This window comes from Malaclemys terrapin, chromosome 15, assembly GCF_027887155.1.
Source record: "Malaclemys terrapin pileata isolate rMalTer1 chromosome 15, rMalTer1.hap1, whole genome shotgun sequence".
NCBI lineage: Eukaryota > Metazoa > Chordata > Testudines > Emydidae > Malaclemys > Malaclemys terrapin.
In genome coordinates, this window is record NC_071519.1 from 7,996,783 (window position 1) to 8,012,877 (window position 16,095).

At 48.8% G+C, this 16,095-nt stretch overlaps 1 protein-coding gene across 1 annotated transcript in view; it reads right to left on the reverse strand.

Moving 5' to 3' along the window:
* Nucleotides 1-9,523: 9,523 nt before the first annotated feature.
* LOC128823058 (zinc finger protein 501-like) overlaps nucleotides 9,524-16,095 on the reverse strand; it is a 28,361-nt gene continuing 21,789 nt past the window's right edge. The window contains exons 2-3 of the mRNA XM_054005121.1: nucleotides 14,132-14,243; nucleotides 9,524-13,753 (exon numbers count right to left, since the gene is read on the reverse strand). Of these exons, the coding sequence (XP_053861096.1) occupies nucleotides 12,576-13,753; nucleotides 14,132-14,171 (1,218 nt within the window). The 5' untranslated portion in view covers nucleotides 14,172-14,243 and the 3' untranslated portion in view covers nucleotides 9,524-12,575. The remainder of the gene's footprint in view (nucleotides 13,754-14,131; nucleotides 14,244-16,095) is intronic.

A 16,095-nucleotide genomic window follows, 5' to 3' on the forward strand; every position in this document is an offset into this window, starting at 1 on the left:
AGGCCTGTGTTTTAGCCAGTCTCTAACCCAGGCAATACCTCTGTAAAACCCCCTGAGACACTCTCAATTCTCTCCCCACCCCAAATAAATCCTCTTCTGCTCCTTCCATAGAGATCCCTGGGACACCACCTCACACTGTGTCCCTGAGGTGTCAGGCAAACTCTCAGCACCTGAAGCCTCTGCCACTCACCTAGTGCCCCATAGATCACGCACAGCCCTGGCTGCTGCTCCTCTCTATAGAGTGTGAAAGGAGTCAAGTCAATACAGCCAGAGGGGCCGACTCCATGGGTGTTATGGGGCTGCAGCACCAACAGAAAAAAAAAATAGGTGCCCAGCACCCACTGGCAGCCACCTCTGCCACTGCAGGGACACTCCCACCAATTAACAATTCACAGAATTAAGTTTCAACCAATTATTTATTACGGGAATTTTTCCTACTGGGGGCCAGGGAACTGCCGTAGAGATGCGGTACTGGAAGAAACGGGGGATAGGGGTTTTCTGGGCACAGAGCGCATCTGCCCTGGAGCAGCAGTGACACCTGGTGGCCAATCGGGGTAATACACAAAGAGTGTTTCCCAGAGAGAAGTGACAAGCTGTGGCCAGCAGGGGCAGCACCAGCCCCTTCCCAGTTCGGGGCGGGGGCTGAGGTGGAGTAGACAGAAGATTGTGGCTGCTGCGCTCCCCTGTCGCCATGAGTCCCTGCCACTCTCTGTGGCCCCACCCCCTGCAGCCCCTCAGTGAAGTGTCAGCCCCGCCTCCTCCCCTCTGAGGCCCCGCCCCCTGCCCAGGTCAGAGGCCAGAAGCCAGAGGCGGGAGGGATGGCTGCTGCGCTAGCTGGTATCATGAGGTGGGCAGCCGCAGCGCTGCCCCGTCTAGTCCTCCTGCTGTTTGGAGCTATGACTGCTCTTCAGCTCCCGGCTGCCGCCCTGTGACTGCTCGCAGCCTGTAAGAGCTGCCTGGATGGGGGGCCGGGCCGGGCCGGGCCCCGGGGCCAGCAGGGTCCCCAGACAACAGCAACCACGGGCAACTGACATCTCCTTGAGAGGGCACAAAGGGCCCCCCAAGCTTGCCAGGCCCCAGTTAGATGCAGAGGCCTTTCCTCAGGGACCCCCAGGCTAACAGAACCAATTCTCTCCACAGACAAGAGTCTTTGCATCCCTCTCGCAATACTTACCAAGCAAATTTCTGCAGATCACTGTCTGGTTTCCATCCCAGCGATGGGCTCACGGTGGCCGCTCCTTCTTTTGGTCTCTGCCACAGGCTGGCAGTGTTTTTTTGTTTGGCTGCTTGGGGTGGCCAAAACCCTGGAGCCGGCCCTGCCAGAGAGTCTCGGCCCCCTCAGTAGATGACCCGAAAACACAGTGTCCGTCTTTTCCAAAGAAGTGCTTGGAGAGGCTTTTCTCAAGTGGCTTTTAACCATGTGGCCTAATGGATAAGGTGTCCGAATTCAGCTCAGGCCATTGAGGGCAAGAGTCCTTTTGCAGCTGTGCTTGTGAAGTTTTCCCTTGGTGCTGAAAGTCCAGCTCCCTTCAGCGCTGAGAACCTCTTCTTGGATGCTCAGGCCAATGCTCTGGCTTCAACTAGAGCCCCGGGATGGAGTTGGGGGTTGGGCGTCACAAAGGCTGGGGCATGAGCCCCACATGCTTCCAGTCTAGCCTTTGCCATTCCTGACTTGCCAAAGAAAATGGGCGGCTGCCCAGGCTAGCGTGTAGAGCAGTTTCCCTCTTCCAAATGTGCTCCTGTCCCTGTGCTTGAGGGGACTTGCTAAATAGCACCTTGGGAGCCTGGGTGTTTCTCTGCTTCTCGCCAGCTGAGGAAAAGCCTCTTGGGGTAAAATCTCCTGCCCCACTGGAAAAGTGAGCACCTTGAGTGGGAACGGTAAGAGGCCCCACTAGGGGGGCTGGCCCTGCTTTCCAACCATCGTCTGATGTTGGCCACAGAGCATTAGCAACCACCCCACATGCTGGCCGGCAGGAGGCTTTCAGTGGGTGTTAGGCATGCCAGGGAGCAGCCTGGCTGGGTGGAAGGACAGAGGGTAACGGACACACAGACACATGGCTAGCTCAGTGGTTTGAGTATTGGCCTGCTAAACCCAGGGTTGTAAGTTCAATCCTTGAGGGGGCCATTTAGGGAACTGGGGTAAAAATCTGTCTGGGGATGGGTCCTCCTTTGAGCAGAGGGTTGACTAGATGATCTCTTGAGGTCCCGTCCAACCCTGAGATTCTATGGCTAGAGCACCTGGTGAGGGAGAGCTTTCTTATCTCTGTCTGAGGCAGGTTGAAGGGGAAAGGATGGACATTACTCATCTAATCGTAACCACCTTGAGACACTGAAGGGAGTAGAGCGAGGGGTTGTTACTAGCAGGAATCCAGCCAAATGGGCAGGAGTTAAATATAAAGAAAAGGGTCATGTGGAGAAGAGGGCTTGCTCTCAGGGCCTTGGAGAGAAAAGAAATCTTCCACTTTCTCTCTCTGAACTCAATTTGCTTTTCTTGTTCCTTTCCCTTATAGTGAAGATACAGAGAATGGAAAATGGTTAAACTTCTCCCGAGGGAATGAATCACTTGGCTTGGTTTCCTCTCACCATTGCCACTGCAGACAGGAGGGACATGGGTTGTTTTAAATGAGTCATGGATAGTGGATATTTTCATTGTTTTCTTTCTACGCATTTAGCTCGGGGGTCAGCCTCACAGCCCAGTTAGTACTCAGGGAGCAGTATTAATTAACGGGCAAAACATTTCCTTAATGCAGAGTTAAGATTGTCTGGTGCAATATCAGCCCCTTGCAGAACCTCTACAGCTGCCAACCTCAGACTTCCGAAAAGCAGGAGATGCAGTTCCAGTTGCCAGCACCACCTTCATCCTGTCCTCTTTCAGCAACATCCCGTTAACACACACACATTTACTCTGCCAACACCCTGCTGGCTGAAATCTACAAGCTGTTCACGGCCTTTTAGAGCCCTTCCAACCAGAGCGCCAACCCCCGTCTTGGCCTGGCGAGGCCCAACCCCTTGGGAAACCAGACTGGGGTAAGGATTGGGCATGGCCATGACAGTGACTGCAGAACAAGACCCCTGACCCCTACTCAGATCAGCCCCACCTCACTGATCTCTCCTCACTCGGACACACTGATCCCCCTCCTGAATTCCTGAAAGCCTGGGTAGGGAGCTTATTTTCCCTTGTGATGGTCTGAGCTCTCCCTCCTCCCCCCCCGACACAGCTGGAGCTAAGATAGATCCCCCTCCATTGCTCCCCTTTGGGGGAAACAGTGTTAATTTAGAGGACTCTGAGAAGGCTCAGACGTGGAGTGACTGATCTCCACTCACATTCTCCACAGTTCCAGCCCCTGCTGCTTATTGAAATAAATGACTCAATATCCCAGTTACATGTATTATTAACATGATCAAATAAAACCAAGAACACACATCACTAAGGCTAAATGACTATAAATACTACTCAGCTAACGAAGGGTTAAACAATACAGTGAAAGTTCAGGTCAAATCAGTAAATCGATGAGTTAACAAGGATATTGCATTGGAATCAAGTCATCAATTTAGTCAGACCATCAGATGAATACAGCAGAAAATCAACCCTTATAAATCCTAAAACAGCAACCCAAGGAGGCAGGTGCATATTTAATGATGCCAAAACCCCAGAGATTTTCACCCAGGCAGTGCATCCCAGATTTAGCCAGCTGAATATTTCAATACCGAAACCAAATTATAGCTTACATTTAACCTACAACCTCAAAGCGAATTAGTTTTCTCCTTAGATTTCACTATTGCATTGCTAATATTTCTACTCACTTTCTCACCCCAAAACACAGATACAGACCTTAGAGAGACAGCAGTAAAAGAAGTTCAAACAGCTCTCGCTGAACAATGTACATCTGACAGCTCAATTCCTTGCAATGTTCCATAGGGAAAGGAGCTGCCTGAAGTCATTTCATAGGGCAGAGTGTTAAGGCTATTAAGATTTGGGGAACTATTCTTAGCATCTTCCCTGTGTAGATTTCAAAGGTGTTCACACACACACACCCACTGAGCCACACTGTTACACCCCAATCGAATAGAAAGGCTGGAAGGCTCCACATCCATAAAAAAAATAGACAAAAATAGAAAAAGGAAAATAAATGTCAAAGATTACAAGGGGTTGGATCTCTGCAGCTCTTCGGCTTTGGAGTCGCATGGAGTAGGAACTGTAGCTGCAGTTGAGGAACCAGGTAATGGCATAGATGGCCCAGCACTTTGGGTTGCAGGCTTTTCAGGTACAGGAGACTAGTGAAGGCTGCATAGCCTGTCGCCGTTGTGCTTCATTCCCCAGAGGGGATCAGTCCTGGGATCCTGGCAGTCAGTCTCTCTTAGATGACTTACATAAGAACACAAGACTGGTCATACCAGGTCAAACCAATGATCCATCTAGCCCAGTATGCCGCCTGAGAGTGACCAGTGCCAGATGCTTCAGAGGGAATGAACAGAACAGGCTTGTTGATCTGAAAGCTGAAGGACTTCCACCCTTACCTTTAACTTTATTGTCGTAAATTCCAGCTTACCCCACCTTACCACACCTCCCGCGAGGTCTCTGGGCAAATCAGGTGTGAACTAATCCTTTGATACAGATGTGGAGGAAAAATGGACTAAGACCTAAACTTTGGTCAAGTGAACTCTATGTGTGACCTGGAGGGAAGGGGGGAGGTAAAAAGGAGAAGGGTAGACAGAAATCATAAAAGCAGAACTAACTGTAGAAATTATAAAAGTAGAATTAACCTTTGTAACAGACTATGAGTAATAGATGTCAGGTGACAGAGCAAGAAACTGCACAGCGCAAACTAAGAATAACAGGAGAGCTTGCTATGCTATATTCCCTTTTAAGGATATTGTATTCCAAATATGGCAATAATGTTGATAAGAAAGTATGTATTACTAATTGTGGTTTTATCCTATATAAGCTCTCGTATTTTATCTGTTGGGTGGGTGTTCGGCTGCCTTAGCTGACTCCCCCATGCATGCATGTTTGATTGATCAATAAAGGAGCCTCAGGCTGTCTGATCCAAAATCAACCATGTGGTCAATTTTCCACAACACAGACATGTCCCACTCTAGATGAAGTGAGGCAGAATTTGGGCCAACGTCAGTTTGGAATAGCCCTGCTTAACCCAGCAGTTTTCTCAAAGTATCTGCTGCCGTAAACCGCATGTAGAGTGCGAACCCCAAAGGTATCAAACATGAAAGAAACATAAGGCCAGTTATGGGGAGGTTTCCATGGCCAGGTCTGAAGGTTAAACAGCTGGGCTCGAACAGCTGGCCTCCTCAAAAGGAAAAGGGGCCTCAGCACCCACAAAAATAACTGGTTGCAAAAATCAATCATCCTGCATCCATCACCATTTTAAATTCTGACCTCTCCTGCCTGATGTGTCTTTTTTAGCAAACAAGCGGATTGGGGAACTCTGTGGCTGTTACCCTCTAACTGAGTAAAAGGTTACCCATCTTGTTTCAAGCAATTTTCCTCTTAACAGAAAATTTATTTGAAAGTTTATCAAAATAAATTCCATTTGAAATAGAAATAATTACAGTCTACACTGGGTCTCTATTTTCATAAATGCTGTTCCCCCACTTGAATTCCTTTGGAGTGAGGTTTTACTTTTCAGGATTAGCCACCATTTCCGATATAGTAGGAGGAGGTGGGGAGAGAACTAGAAGAAAACCTGAATTATATTGTAACACTGAAAGTTATCACATAATCAGCCTCTTACTTTACACTAATTAACTTCATGTTTAATTTCATTGTCGGTGGCAACAACTTATTCAAAGATTACAAAATATAAACCTATAGTGCAGTTTTCTCTTAATTCCCATTTCCATCCAGTCAGCTTTGTGTGAAGTCACATTCTACAGCAACCTAGGAGCCTTCCATTTCTGTGAGTTCATTTCTCCCTGGCTCTTCTCCCAGAAGTGTGGGTGGAAGGGGTCTCACACTATGAGGGAAGGTTGCATCATGAGAAAAAGCACCTGTGCTCTATTTTCACACTTTCTAATCTTTCAAAGTAGCAGCAGGTGGAGAAGTGATACAAATGCATAAGATTTAATAGCAAAGCTAAGAGACCAAACCACAGACTCTGGACTCAACATTCATGTATCCTGCAGTCTGAACTTGGAATCTGATACATTCCCTCATTGGCTACCATCATTTGCCCAGCATGGAAGTGCTTCTTGTCCAGCAAGTCAGCCAGATTGGGATCCATATTCATGAATGGCTCTGATCAGCTGTTTTTCTCTCTGCTTCATGAAACTTTGGATCCAAATGGTAAAAGACAGTTGTGCCCAATTTAATCATGGCATCCTTTAGGAGTGTGACCAATGCCACTTAACTAGGGAGCAGTGTTCTAAAAATAGTTTACCTGTGCCACAGGTCACCATAGCTTCCATCTCTGGGGTGAAAATCAACCACTAGTACCTGCAATTTCTACCTGAGTTCTTGTCCAATCTTTGACCTTTCTTGGAGTAATTTTACACTTCTCTGGCGTAGAATTCTTCAACAAACCACACAATATATCATGCCTGGTCTACACTAGGAGGTTATGTCGAATTTAGCAGCGTTAATTGGAATTAACCCTGCACCCGTCCACACAACGAAGCTATTTATTTTGACATAGAGGTCTCTTTAAATTTATTTCTGTACTCCTCCCCGACGAGGGGAGTAGCGCTAAATTCGACATGGCCATGTCGAATTAGGGTTAGTGTGGATGGAATTCGACGCTAATAGCTCCGGGAGCTATCCCACAGTGCACCACTCTGTTGACGCTCTGGACAGCAGTCTGAGCTCGGATGCTCTGACCAGCCACACAGGAAAAGCCCCGGGAAAATTTGAATTCCTTTTCCTGTCTGGCCAGTTTGAATCTCATTTCCTGTTTGGACATCGAGGCGAGCTCAGCAGCACTGGCAACGATGCAGAGCTCTCCAGCAGAGGTGACCATGCAATCGCAGAATAGAAAGAGGGCCCCAGCATGGACTGATCGGGAAGTCTTGGATCTGCTCGCTGTGTGGGGCGATGAGTCCGTGCTTTCGGAGCTGCGATCGAAAAGATAGAATGCGAAGATCTACGAGAAGATCTCAAAAGCCATGACGGAGAGAGGATACAGCCGGGATGCAATGCAGTGCTGCGTGAAAATCAAGGAGCTGAGACAAGCATACCAGAAGACCAAAGAGTCAAATGGACGCTCCGGATCCCAGCCCCAGACATGCCGTTTCTACGAGGCACTGCATTGCATTCTAGGTGCGGCCACCACCACTACCCCACCACTGTCCGTGGACTCTGACGATGGGGTATTGTCGATGGCCACTTCCTCGGAGCTGTTCGCAGATGGGGAAGATGAGGAAGGAGATGAGAGGACGAGGCAGTCAACAGCACTTTCAACTCTGATTTCCCCGATAGCCAGGATCTCTTCATCACCCTCACGGAGATCCCCTACCAACCCTCCCAAGGTAGTAACCCAGACCGTGAATCAGGGGAAGGATCAGTAGGTAAGTGTTTTAAACATTTATTTTGAATAGAATAGGCATGGTATGTTAGCAATGGGTTTTTAATGATTAGTTTGCCCTAGGCGCTTAACTTTTTAGTTCTTGCCAGTGCAGCTACTGGAAAAGTCTGTTAACATGTCTGGGGATAGAGTAGAAATCCTCCTGGGACATCTCCACAAAGCTCTCCTGGAGGTAATGTGAAAGCCTTTGCATCAGGTTCCTGGGGAGAGCGGCCTTATTGCCTCCTCCATGGTAGGAAACTTTTCCACACCAGGCTAGCAGCAGGTATCATTGCCTGGCAAAACATGGCGGCATACGGCCCTGGTGTTTGCTGGCATTCACGCAGCATGCGGTCTTTCTTTGTCTCCGTAATCCTCATCAGAGTGATATCACTCATGGGGACCTGCTTTGAATTAGGGGAATTTTAGTATGGGGACTGATTGCCTATTCCTTTAAATAACGGTAACCGGCGGTTTACAGCCACGCGGTGGGGGCGGGGAGGCGAACCGTTCCTGCTGAGCGGTTCGCCGGCAGCATGCAGGGATCTTTCCCGGGGACAGCCGCGATGGGGGTGGGACAGGGGCAGAGTTCATGCTGGCCGGATCGCCGGCAGCAGGAACTGGCCAACGCTAGGACCATTGCTTGGAACGTGAAAGGAGGGCACTGCTGTAAATTAAGCTTTAAGCAGCCAAAAGTCTACGGCTTACTATGGCCGCCTGCTAGCAGAATTCTGTTGTCTGGCCCCGCTTGTGTGATCTGTACAGCAAGAGCGTAGGCACTCAATGTGAAGACAGAAAATTCAACCTTGTACTGAGTGCACGTGATGGGTACGGTGCATGGTCTCGTTCACAACGAAAGACTATATTCATTGTTTGCAAAAATGTATCTTTTTGAGGAATTCACTCCCTTTTTCCCATCCCACAGCTGCGAGTGTCTCCCGAGCTACCCCGGCATCGCCCTCCCAGAGGCTGGCACAGATCAGGCGGCGAAAGAAAAGGACATGTGACGAGATGTTCTCAAAACTTATGGTCTGCTCCCGAGCCAAGGCAGCACAACAGACCCAGTGGAGGGAAAACATGTCACAATCACAACCAGCGATCACACAGCGACGGGAGGACAGGTGGCGGCAGGAAGACCAGCTGGCGACTCAAACGCTGATTGGACTAATGAGGGAGCAAACGGACACGCTCCGGCACCTTGTAGATATTCTGCAAGACCAGAGGCAGGAGGACAGAGCCCCGCTGCATTCTATCGCTAACCACCCTCCCCCGCCACAAAGTCCCATCCCCCCCTTACCCAAAGTCCCAAGAAGGAGGGGTGGCAGGGGCCGTGAAAACAGTCACTCCACCCCTGCAGACTGCTCAAATTGCAGAAGGCTCTCATTCCCAACGATCTAATACATCCTTTCCTTCCCTCCAAATGCACCTCACCCAAGCCCACGTCCCAGTTTCATCCCCTAACTGTGTCGTTCTTAATAAAAAATACATTTCTGTTAATTACTGTTTCCGTCATGTTCTTTTAGAAGACAGTGTGTTTGAAGGGGGGGGAAGAGGGTTGGTAATTGGAGAGGACAGTCACCTTTACCAGGGTACAGACACGGGGGCAGGTTCAGCAGAAGGTCACACACACATTGCAGTCACTAGGCACATTGGTCAGTCTGGGAGGTGGTTTTCATGTTCTGTGTGTGGGGGACTATGTGAGTTTGTGGCGGGGGAGGGTGGTTACAGATCTTATGCAGAGGTCCTTAGCCTGGATGACAGAGCCACGCAGCAGGAGATCTGTAACCGCCCTCCCCCACCACAAAGTCACATAGCCCCCACACACAGAGTCCCGAAAAGGAGAGGTGGCAGGCTCCGTTGAAACAACCAGTCCACCACTGCAGACCGCTCTAGGAGCAGGAGCCTGTCATTCCTCGAGTTTAGAAGCATCCTTTCCATCACTACACCCACTCCCCACCAGTCTGCGTCCCAGTTTCAACCCTTTACCACGAAATCCTTAATAAAGAAAATGGTGTTAATGAACAAAGTTTCATTTATTTTATTTTTAAAGGTGTGTTGGAAGCGGGGAAAGGGGGTTGGTAACTGGAGAGGATAGTCAACATTAACTGGGTAAAGAAAAGGGGGCAGGTTCAGCTTCTGTTTAAAAAAACGTAATAGTCACAGGTTACCCTGGTCACTCTGGAACCTAGCTTTCAAAGCTTCCCGGATGCACAGCGCGTCCCGCTGGGCTCTTCTAATCGCCTGGGTGTCTGGTTGGGCGTAATCAGCAGCCAGGCGATTTGCCTAAACCTCCCAACCCGCCATAAACGTCTCCCCCTTGCTCTCACAGAGATTGTGGAGCACACAGCAAGCTGCTATAACAATGGGGATATTGGTTTCGCTGAGATCAGAGCAAGTCAATAAGCTTCTCCATCTCCCCTTCAAACGTCCAAAAGCACACTCCACCACCATTCTGCACTTGCTCAGATGGTAGTTGAAGAGTTCTTTTTCACTGTCCAGGGCGCCTGTATAGGGCTTCATGAGCCAGGGCATTAGCGGGTAGGCTGGGTCCCCGAGGATCACTATAGTCATCTCCACATCCCCAACAGTTATTTTGTGGTCCAGGAAGTAAATACCTTCCTGCAGCCGTCTAAACAGACGAGAGTTCCTGAAAACACAAGCGTCAAGAACCTTGCCTGGCCATCTGACGTTGATGTTGGTAAAACGTCCCCTATGGTCCACTAGTGATTGCAGCACCATTGAAAAGTAACCCTTTCGGTTAATGTACTGGCTGGCCTGGTGGTCCGGTCATCCCAGGATAGGGATGTGAGTTCCATCTATAGCCCCACCGCAGTTTGGGAATCCCATCGCAGCGAAGCCATCTATGATCACCTGCACATTTCCCAGGGTCACTACCTTTGAGAGCAGTAGCTCAACGATTGCGTTGGCTACTTGCATCACAGCAACCCCCACGGTAGATTTGCTCACTCAAAATTGATTCGCGACTGACCGGTAGCTGTCTGGCATTGCAAGCTTCCAGAGGGCTATGGCCATTCGCTTCTGGACAGTCAGGGCTGCTCGCATCCGGGTGTCCTTGTGCTTCAGGGCAGGGGACAGCAACTCACAAAATTCCAGGAAAGTTCCCTTACGCATCTGAAAGTTTCTCAGCCACTGGGATTCATCCCAGACCTGCAGCACTATGCGGTCCCACCAGTCCGTGCTTGTTTCCCGGGCCCCGAATCGCCGTTTCACAACATCAACATGACCCATTGCCACCATGATGTCCACGGCGCGGGGTCCCGTGCTTTGTGAGAGGTCTGTGCCCCTCTCAGACTTCATGTCCTCACCGCGCTGCCGTAGCCTCCTCACCCGATTTCTCAGCATCTGCCTCTGAAAAGGGTGGATGATAAGGCACGAGCTGTTGACAACGGCCATAACTGCAGCGATGATTGCAGCGAGCTCCATGCTCGCAGTGCTGCGGCATCCGTGCTGTCAATCACCAGAAAAGTGCGCAAACTGATTGCTCGCCAGCACTTTCACGGAGGGAGGGAAGGAGAGAGGGTTGAATGACGACAGTTACCCAAAACCACCCTTGACATATTTTTTTGTCCCAGCAGGCATTGGGGGCTCGACCCAGAATTCCAATGGGCAGCGGGGATTGTGGGAACTGTGGGATAGCTACCCACAGTGCACCGCTTCCAATGTCGACACTTGCCCCATTAGTGTGGACTCACAAAGTCGAATTACTTTCCTTAGTGTGGATACACACGTTCGACTTTGTAATATTGGTTCCACAAATTCACTTTAAGTAAAATTGAACTACTCTCGTAGTGTAGACATACCCTCAGTAGTGAAAATGAGGTATAACTCCCTCAAATATGCCCTTTTATTTCCTTAATCTGGTGGCACAGATTCAAATTAGGGACTAAATTCAGGAGTGATTTAGAATCCCTGTAAGACACCACATGTCAGGTATCTATTGAAAATAGGTATCTTTCTGCAGCTATATCACATTCAACACGGATTTCATTTTCTACACATTTGCAGCATCTGACAGCGGTGAGCTGAATAGAAATGTCACTTCCATTTTCCCCATCCCTACCTAGATAGGGATTGCATTTCCCAAATAGTAAGCACATGATTCCTAACGGATTAGGAAGGAGATCTCTTCAGGAATGACCTCCTGCAGGGCCTGGGACACAACTGCTTTGGGAGCCCAATGCATGGGTACTTTGCCTAGTTCCAAGTCATTACAAGGAAATTCTCTTCCCAGCCCTTTAGAAAAAATATTGACCTAACCAGTTTAACAACAGGGGGGTTGGGATGGTGATGGCGAATAAGGGAATCCCTCTGACTTACCCTATCTTCTTGTGTTGTTACAGAGAGTGAAATGACATTTTCCTATCCGTGCCCTGTTCCTGCTCTCTGTTATAGTTCAATATATTTTAAGTGAGGAAAATGGTAGTAAAAATATCTGGACTCCAGCACAACCTGAAGCAACATCAGAGCAAATGGGAATGAAAAAAATTGTTCCCAAAGGGGGAACTTGATAACTAACAATTGTTTTGAAATGCAGGGACAGTATAACCGTGATGCTCAGGGTTTGTTTAGACTAGGAAAAGTGATGGAGTTTAGGTCAGGTCAAGGGGAAAGCTAATGCCAACCCACTGCACCTGGGCTGCATCTGCACTACAATTAGAATTGTCTTTTTACACCAAGATCAATAACTTGAACAGCCAACGCCACGTACAGTCCTAGTGGATGTCAGGCCCAAGTAGTTTTTGCCTCAGTGTAGCTTGTTGGGATCAAATCTCTCTCCCCCACTTGGAGCTGATGAACATTCCTGGCTGGAGGGACACACTCCTACGACTCAAAAGGAAAAGAGTTGATAGAAAAAAAAAAATCACAGGACTGACCCCAAAGAATGGGGAGCTGCAAAAGGCAGAAGCAGGCAACTCATCTAGGGGAGCTGAGAGACCACGGTGCAGATGGTGCAAAGGTCGCTATGTGGGAATTCGCAAATGTGATTTTTTTAAAAACAATCTTTGGCCAGCCGGAGTCGAGGCATTTATTACAGTTCTCTCATGCGTGGATTTTCTGATGTCTAATAAGGCTTGAGCTCTGCTTGAAGCTTTTCCCGCACTCAGAGCACGTGTAGGACATCTCTCCACTGTGGATTCTCTGATGTGAGCTGAGGGCTGAGCTATAACTGAAGCATTCCCCACACTCAGAGCATGTGTAGGGCACATCCCCTGTGTGGATTCTCTGATGTGTGATCAGGGCAGAGCTCTGCTTAAAACTTTTCCCACACTCAGCGCATGTGTAGGGCGTCTGTCCTATGTGGATTGTCCGATGTCTGATAAGGTTTGACCTCTGATTGAAGCTTTTCCCACACTCAGAGCACATGTAGGGTCTCTCTCCTGTGTGGATTCTCTGATGTGTGATGAGGGCTGAATTATCCATGAAGCGTTTCCCACACTCAGAGCATCCATAGGGTTTGTCACCTGTGTGAATTCTCTGATGTGTGCTAAGGGCTGATCTATAACTGAAGCATTTCCCGCACTCAGAGCATGTGTAGGGTGTCCATCCAGTATGGATTGTCCGATGTCTAATAAAGCTTGAGCTCTGATTGAAGCTTTTCCCGCACTCAGAGCATATGTAGGGTGTCTCTCCTGTGTGGATTCTCTGATGTGAGATGAGGACTGAGTTATAACTGAAGCATTTCCCACACTCAGAGCACGTGTAGGGTTTTTTTCCTGTGTGAATTCTCTGATGTCTAATAAAGCTTGAGCGCCGATTGAAGCTTTTCCCGCACTCAGAGCATTTGTAGGGCATTTCTCCTGTGTGGATGCTCCTATGTCTGATAAGGTGTGAGCTCCGAGTGAAGCTTTTCCCACACTCAGAGCACATGTAGGGTTTCTCTCCCCTGTGGATTCTCTGATGTGTGAGAAGGTCAGAGCTCCCATTGAAGCTTTTCCCACACTCATGGCATATGTAGCGTGTCTCTTCCAAGTTGATTCTCTCGCATGTAATAAGATCTGAGTGGCTACTGAAGTTTTCCTCTGGCCTGTGCTGAGTCTCACAGGCTTTTTCTTTTTCTGGGAGTGCACAACTCCTGGAAACATTCCCTTTGGATCTTCCTGATAACATCCCATGTGGTTCTACTTGCTCAGCATCTTCCTGCTGGGGTGTCTCCTTGTTCTCACTCACCATCCCGTCACCTGATGGGAGACAGAGGGAATCCAGACGTAGGTCACTCCCTGCACCAGAGAGAAAAGAAATCTCAGCGAGAGGAATGGAAAAAGGTGTGAACAAACCAAAATGTGTGTGGGAGAGATCAAACCTATCAGGAGCTGATTTTCCCCAAACCCTTCCCCCGAGGAGAGAGAGGAAGGGATCAGTTCTGGGCGTGCATCTCACCAGAACTCTCAGGGGAAAGTGAGATTGGGGAGGGACCTGCTGCCAACTGTCAGTCAGGATAGGTGGGAAGCCATGAATGACATCTGCCTAATGATTCCACATCTGCAGGGAACAATCCTGAACTTGAGGAGCTTACAACTTGGAGAGTCTTTGTAGGGCATCTCAAATGTTTCCTGTATTCACGGACAGTTTTTGAGATGGTTTACCCAATTCCTCACCTGTGCAGGCAGCTCTCCGGAGCACTTTTTTCAGAGCCATAGAGGTCTGAGATCCACGGCTGTTCCCCTAATTCCAGCTGGGAGATCACATCAGGTTTGGAAATTGGAAACCCTGAGAAGGCAAAGAAAACAAAGAAGGTCTATGGAATTTGTGCGATATTTGTCACGAGGAATATTCCATGGTTTTAACCCCAGCTCATTTTTAAGACATAACATCCCAAGGTCAGCGTCCTTGGCTCAAAGTGGCAGGAGAGTTATTATTATAAATCATATTCATTACCTTAGTGCGTAAGAGCCAACTAACCGTGGGCCCCTGTTGTGCTAGGCACAGTACAAACCCAGACTAGTAGATGGCCCATGCCCTGAAAAATTTACAATCTAAATAGACAAGCCAGACAGAAAATGGGGGAAGAGGTAGAACCCACCAGCAGAGTGAACTATGTGAAGGCAGAGTGACAGATCTGATGAACACAGGTCTATATCTTGAGACTATTGTATTTAATGTTATGACTAGGGCCAGTGTTTTCCGGAAATTGCTACTATTACTGCATTTTTTCCTGAAATTACTCTTCGTTTCTGGAATCACCCTTCATATCCGGAATGGCTGAACAAAGGGTGGGTGGGGATGCAGGGTCACAAACCCCAGATTTCTGCCTGGAGACACCTGACTCCTCCCCAGGGCACAGGCAAAGGCTGGGGGCTGGCTGCTTTTGAGACTTGCTGCCAATTTCTTCCCTCCTCATACAAGTCTGGCCTCAGAAAAAACACTGCGGAGCTTCCCCTTGGGAGGCGGGGCACTTGGCAGTGGGACGCTGGGCTCACTCATCAAGCTGCAGAGTAGACAGCGCTCACACCTGCTCTCGACTGCGTCAACAGCACCTCTCCCCCGCTCATCTCCCCTGCAAACAGCTGGTTCATGCCCCGTCTCCTCAGCACACAGCCGGCTCTAGGCTCTCAATGCCCAGTGCCTGGGCCCCACCTCCCCCACACAGCTGGCTCCTGTCCTCTCTCACAATGCACTTTCGGGCTGTAAAGGGTTATATATTTCTCATGTTTGTCACCGAAATACCGGGTCCACCTAGCTGAGAGCCAATAACAGCCAGACAGGGATAAGGAGGAGTTGCTTTATTCTGCAGAATAAAGAAGAGCTTTGCACCTTGGTACAAAAACTCTGTCTTACACACATTTTACACACTCAGACAAAGGTCCTTGCAGTGTTAACACTTGATTGGTGGTTGTCAGACCCGTGCTTTTCCTATCTGGTCAGTGAAAACCGGCTTGGGACCAGCTCCAACTACCTTAAGGCCTTGAAGGGAAGACAGTTGAAAAGTTCAGGCTACTGTGTCCTTAAGGTGTCTGCTTCCCCCTAATGGCCGCTGGCTGACATAACGACTGCTCTGTTAAGGGGGGGGGAAGGGGTCACTAGTACCTTTCACATGTTTATCAATGGCCTGGTCTACACTATGACTTTAATTCGGATTTAGCAGCGTTAAATCGAATTAATCCTGCACCCGTCCACACAACGAAGCCATTTATTTCGAAATAAAGGGCTCTTAAAATCGATTTTTGTACTCCACCCCGAGGAGCGGAATAGTGCCAAAATCGATATTGTCATTTCGAATTAGGGTTAGTGTGGCCGCAATTCGATGGTATTGGCCTCCGGGAGCTATCCCACAGTGCACCATTGTGACCGCTCTGGACAGCAATCTGAACTCGGATGCACTGGCCAGGTAGACAGGAAAAGCCCCGCGAACATTTGAATTTTATTTCCTGTTTGCCCAGCGTGGAGAGCACAGGTGACCACAGAGAGCTCATCAGCACAGGTAACCATGCAGGCCAATAATCGAAAAAGAGCACCAGCATGGACCATACGGGAGGTACTGGATCTGATCGCTATATGGGGAGAGGATTCAGTGCTAGCAGAACTTCGTTCGAAAAGACAAAATGCCAAAATTTTTGAAAAA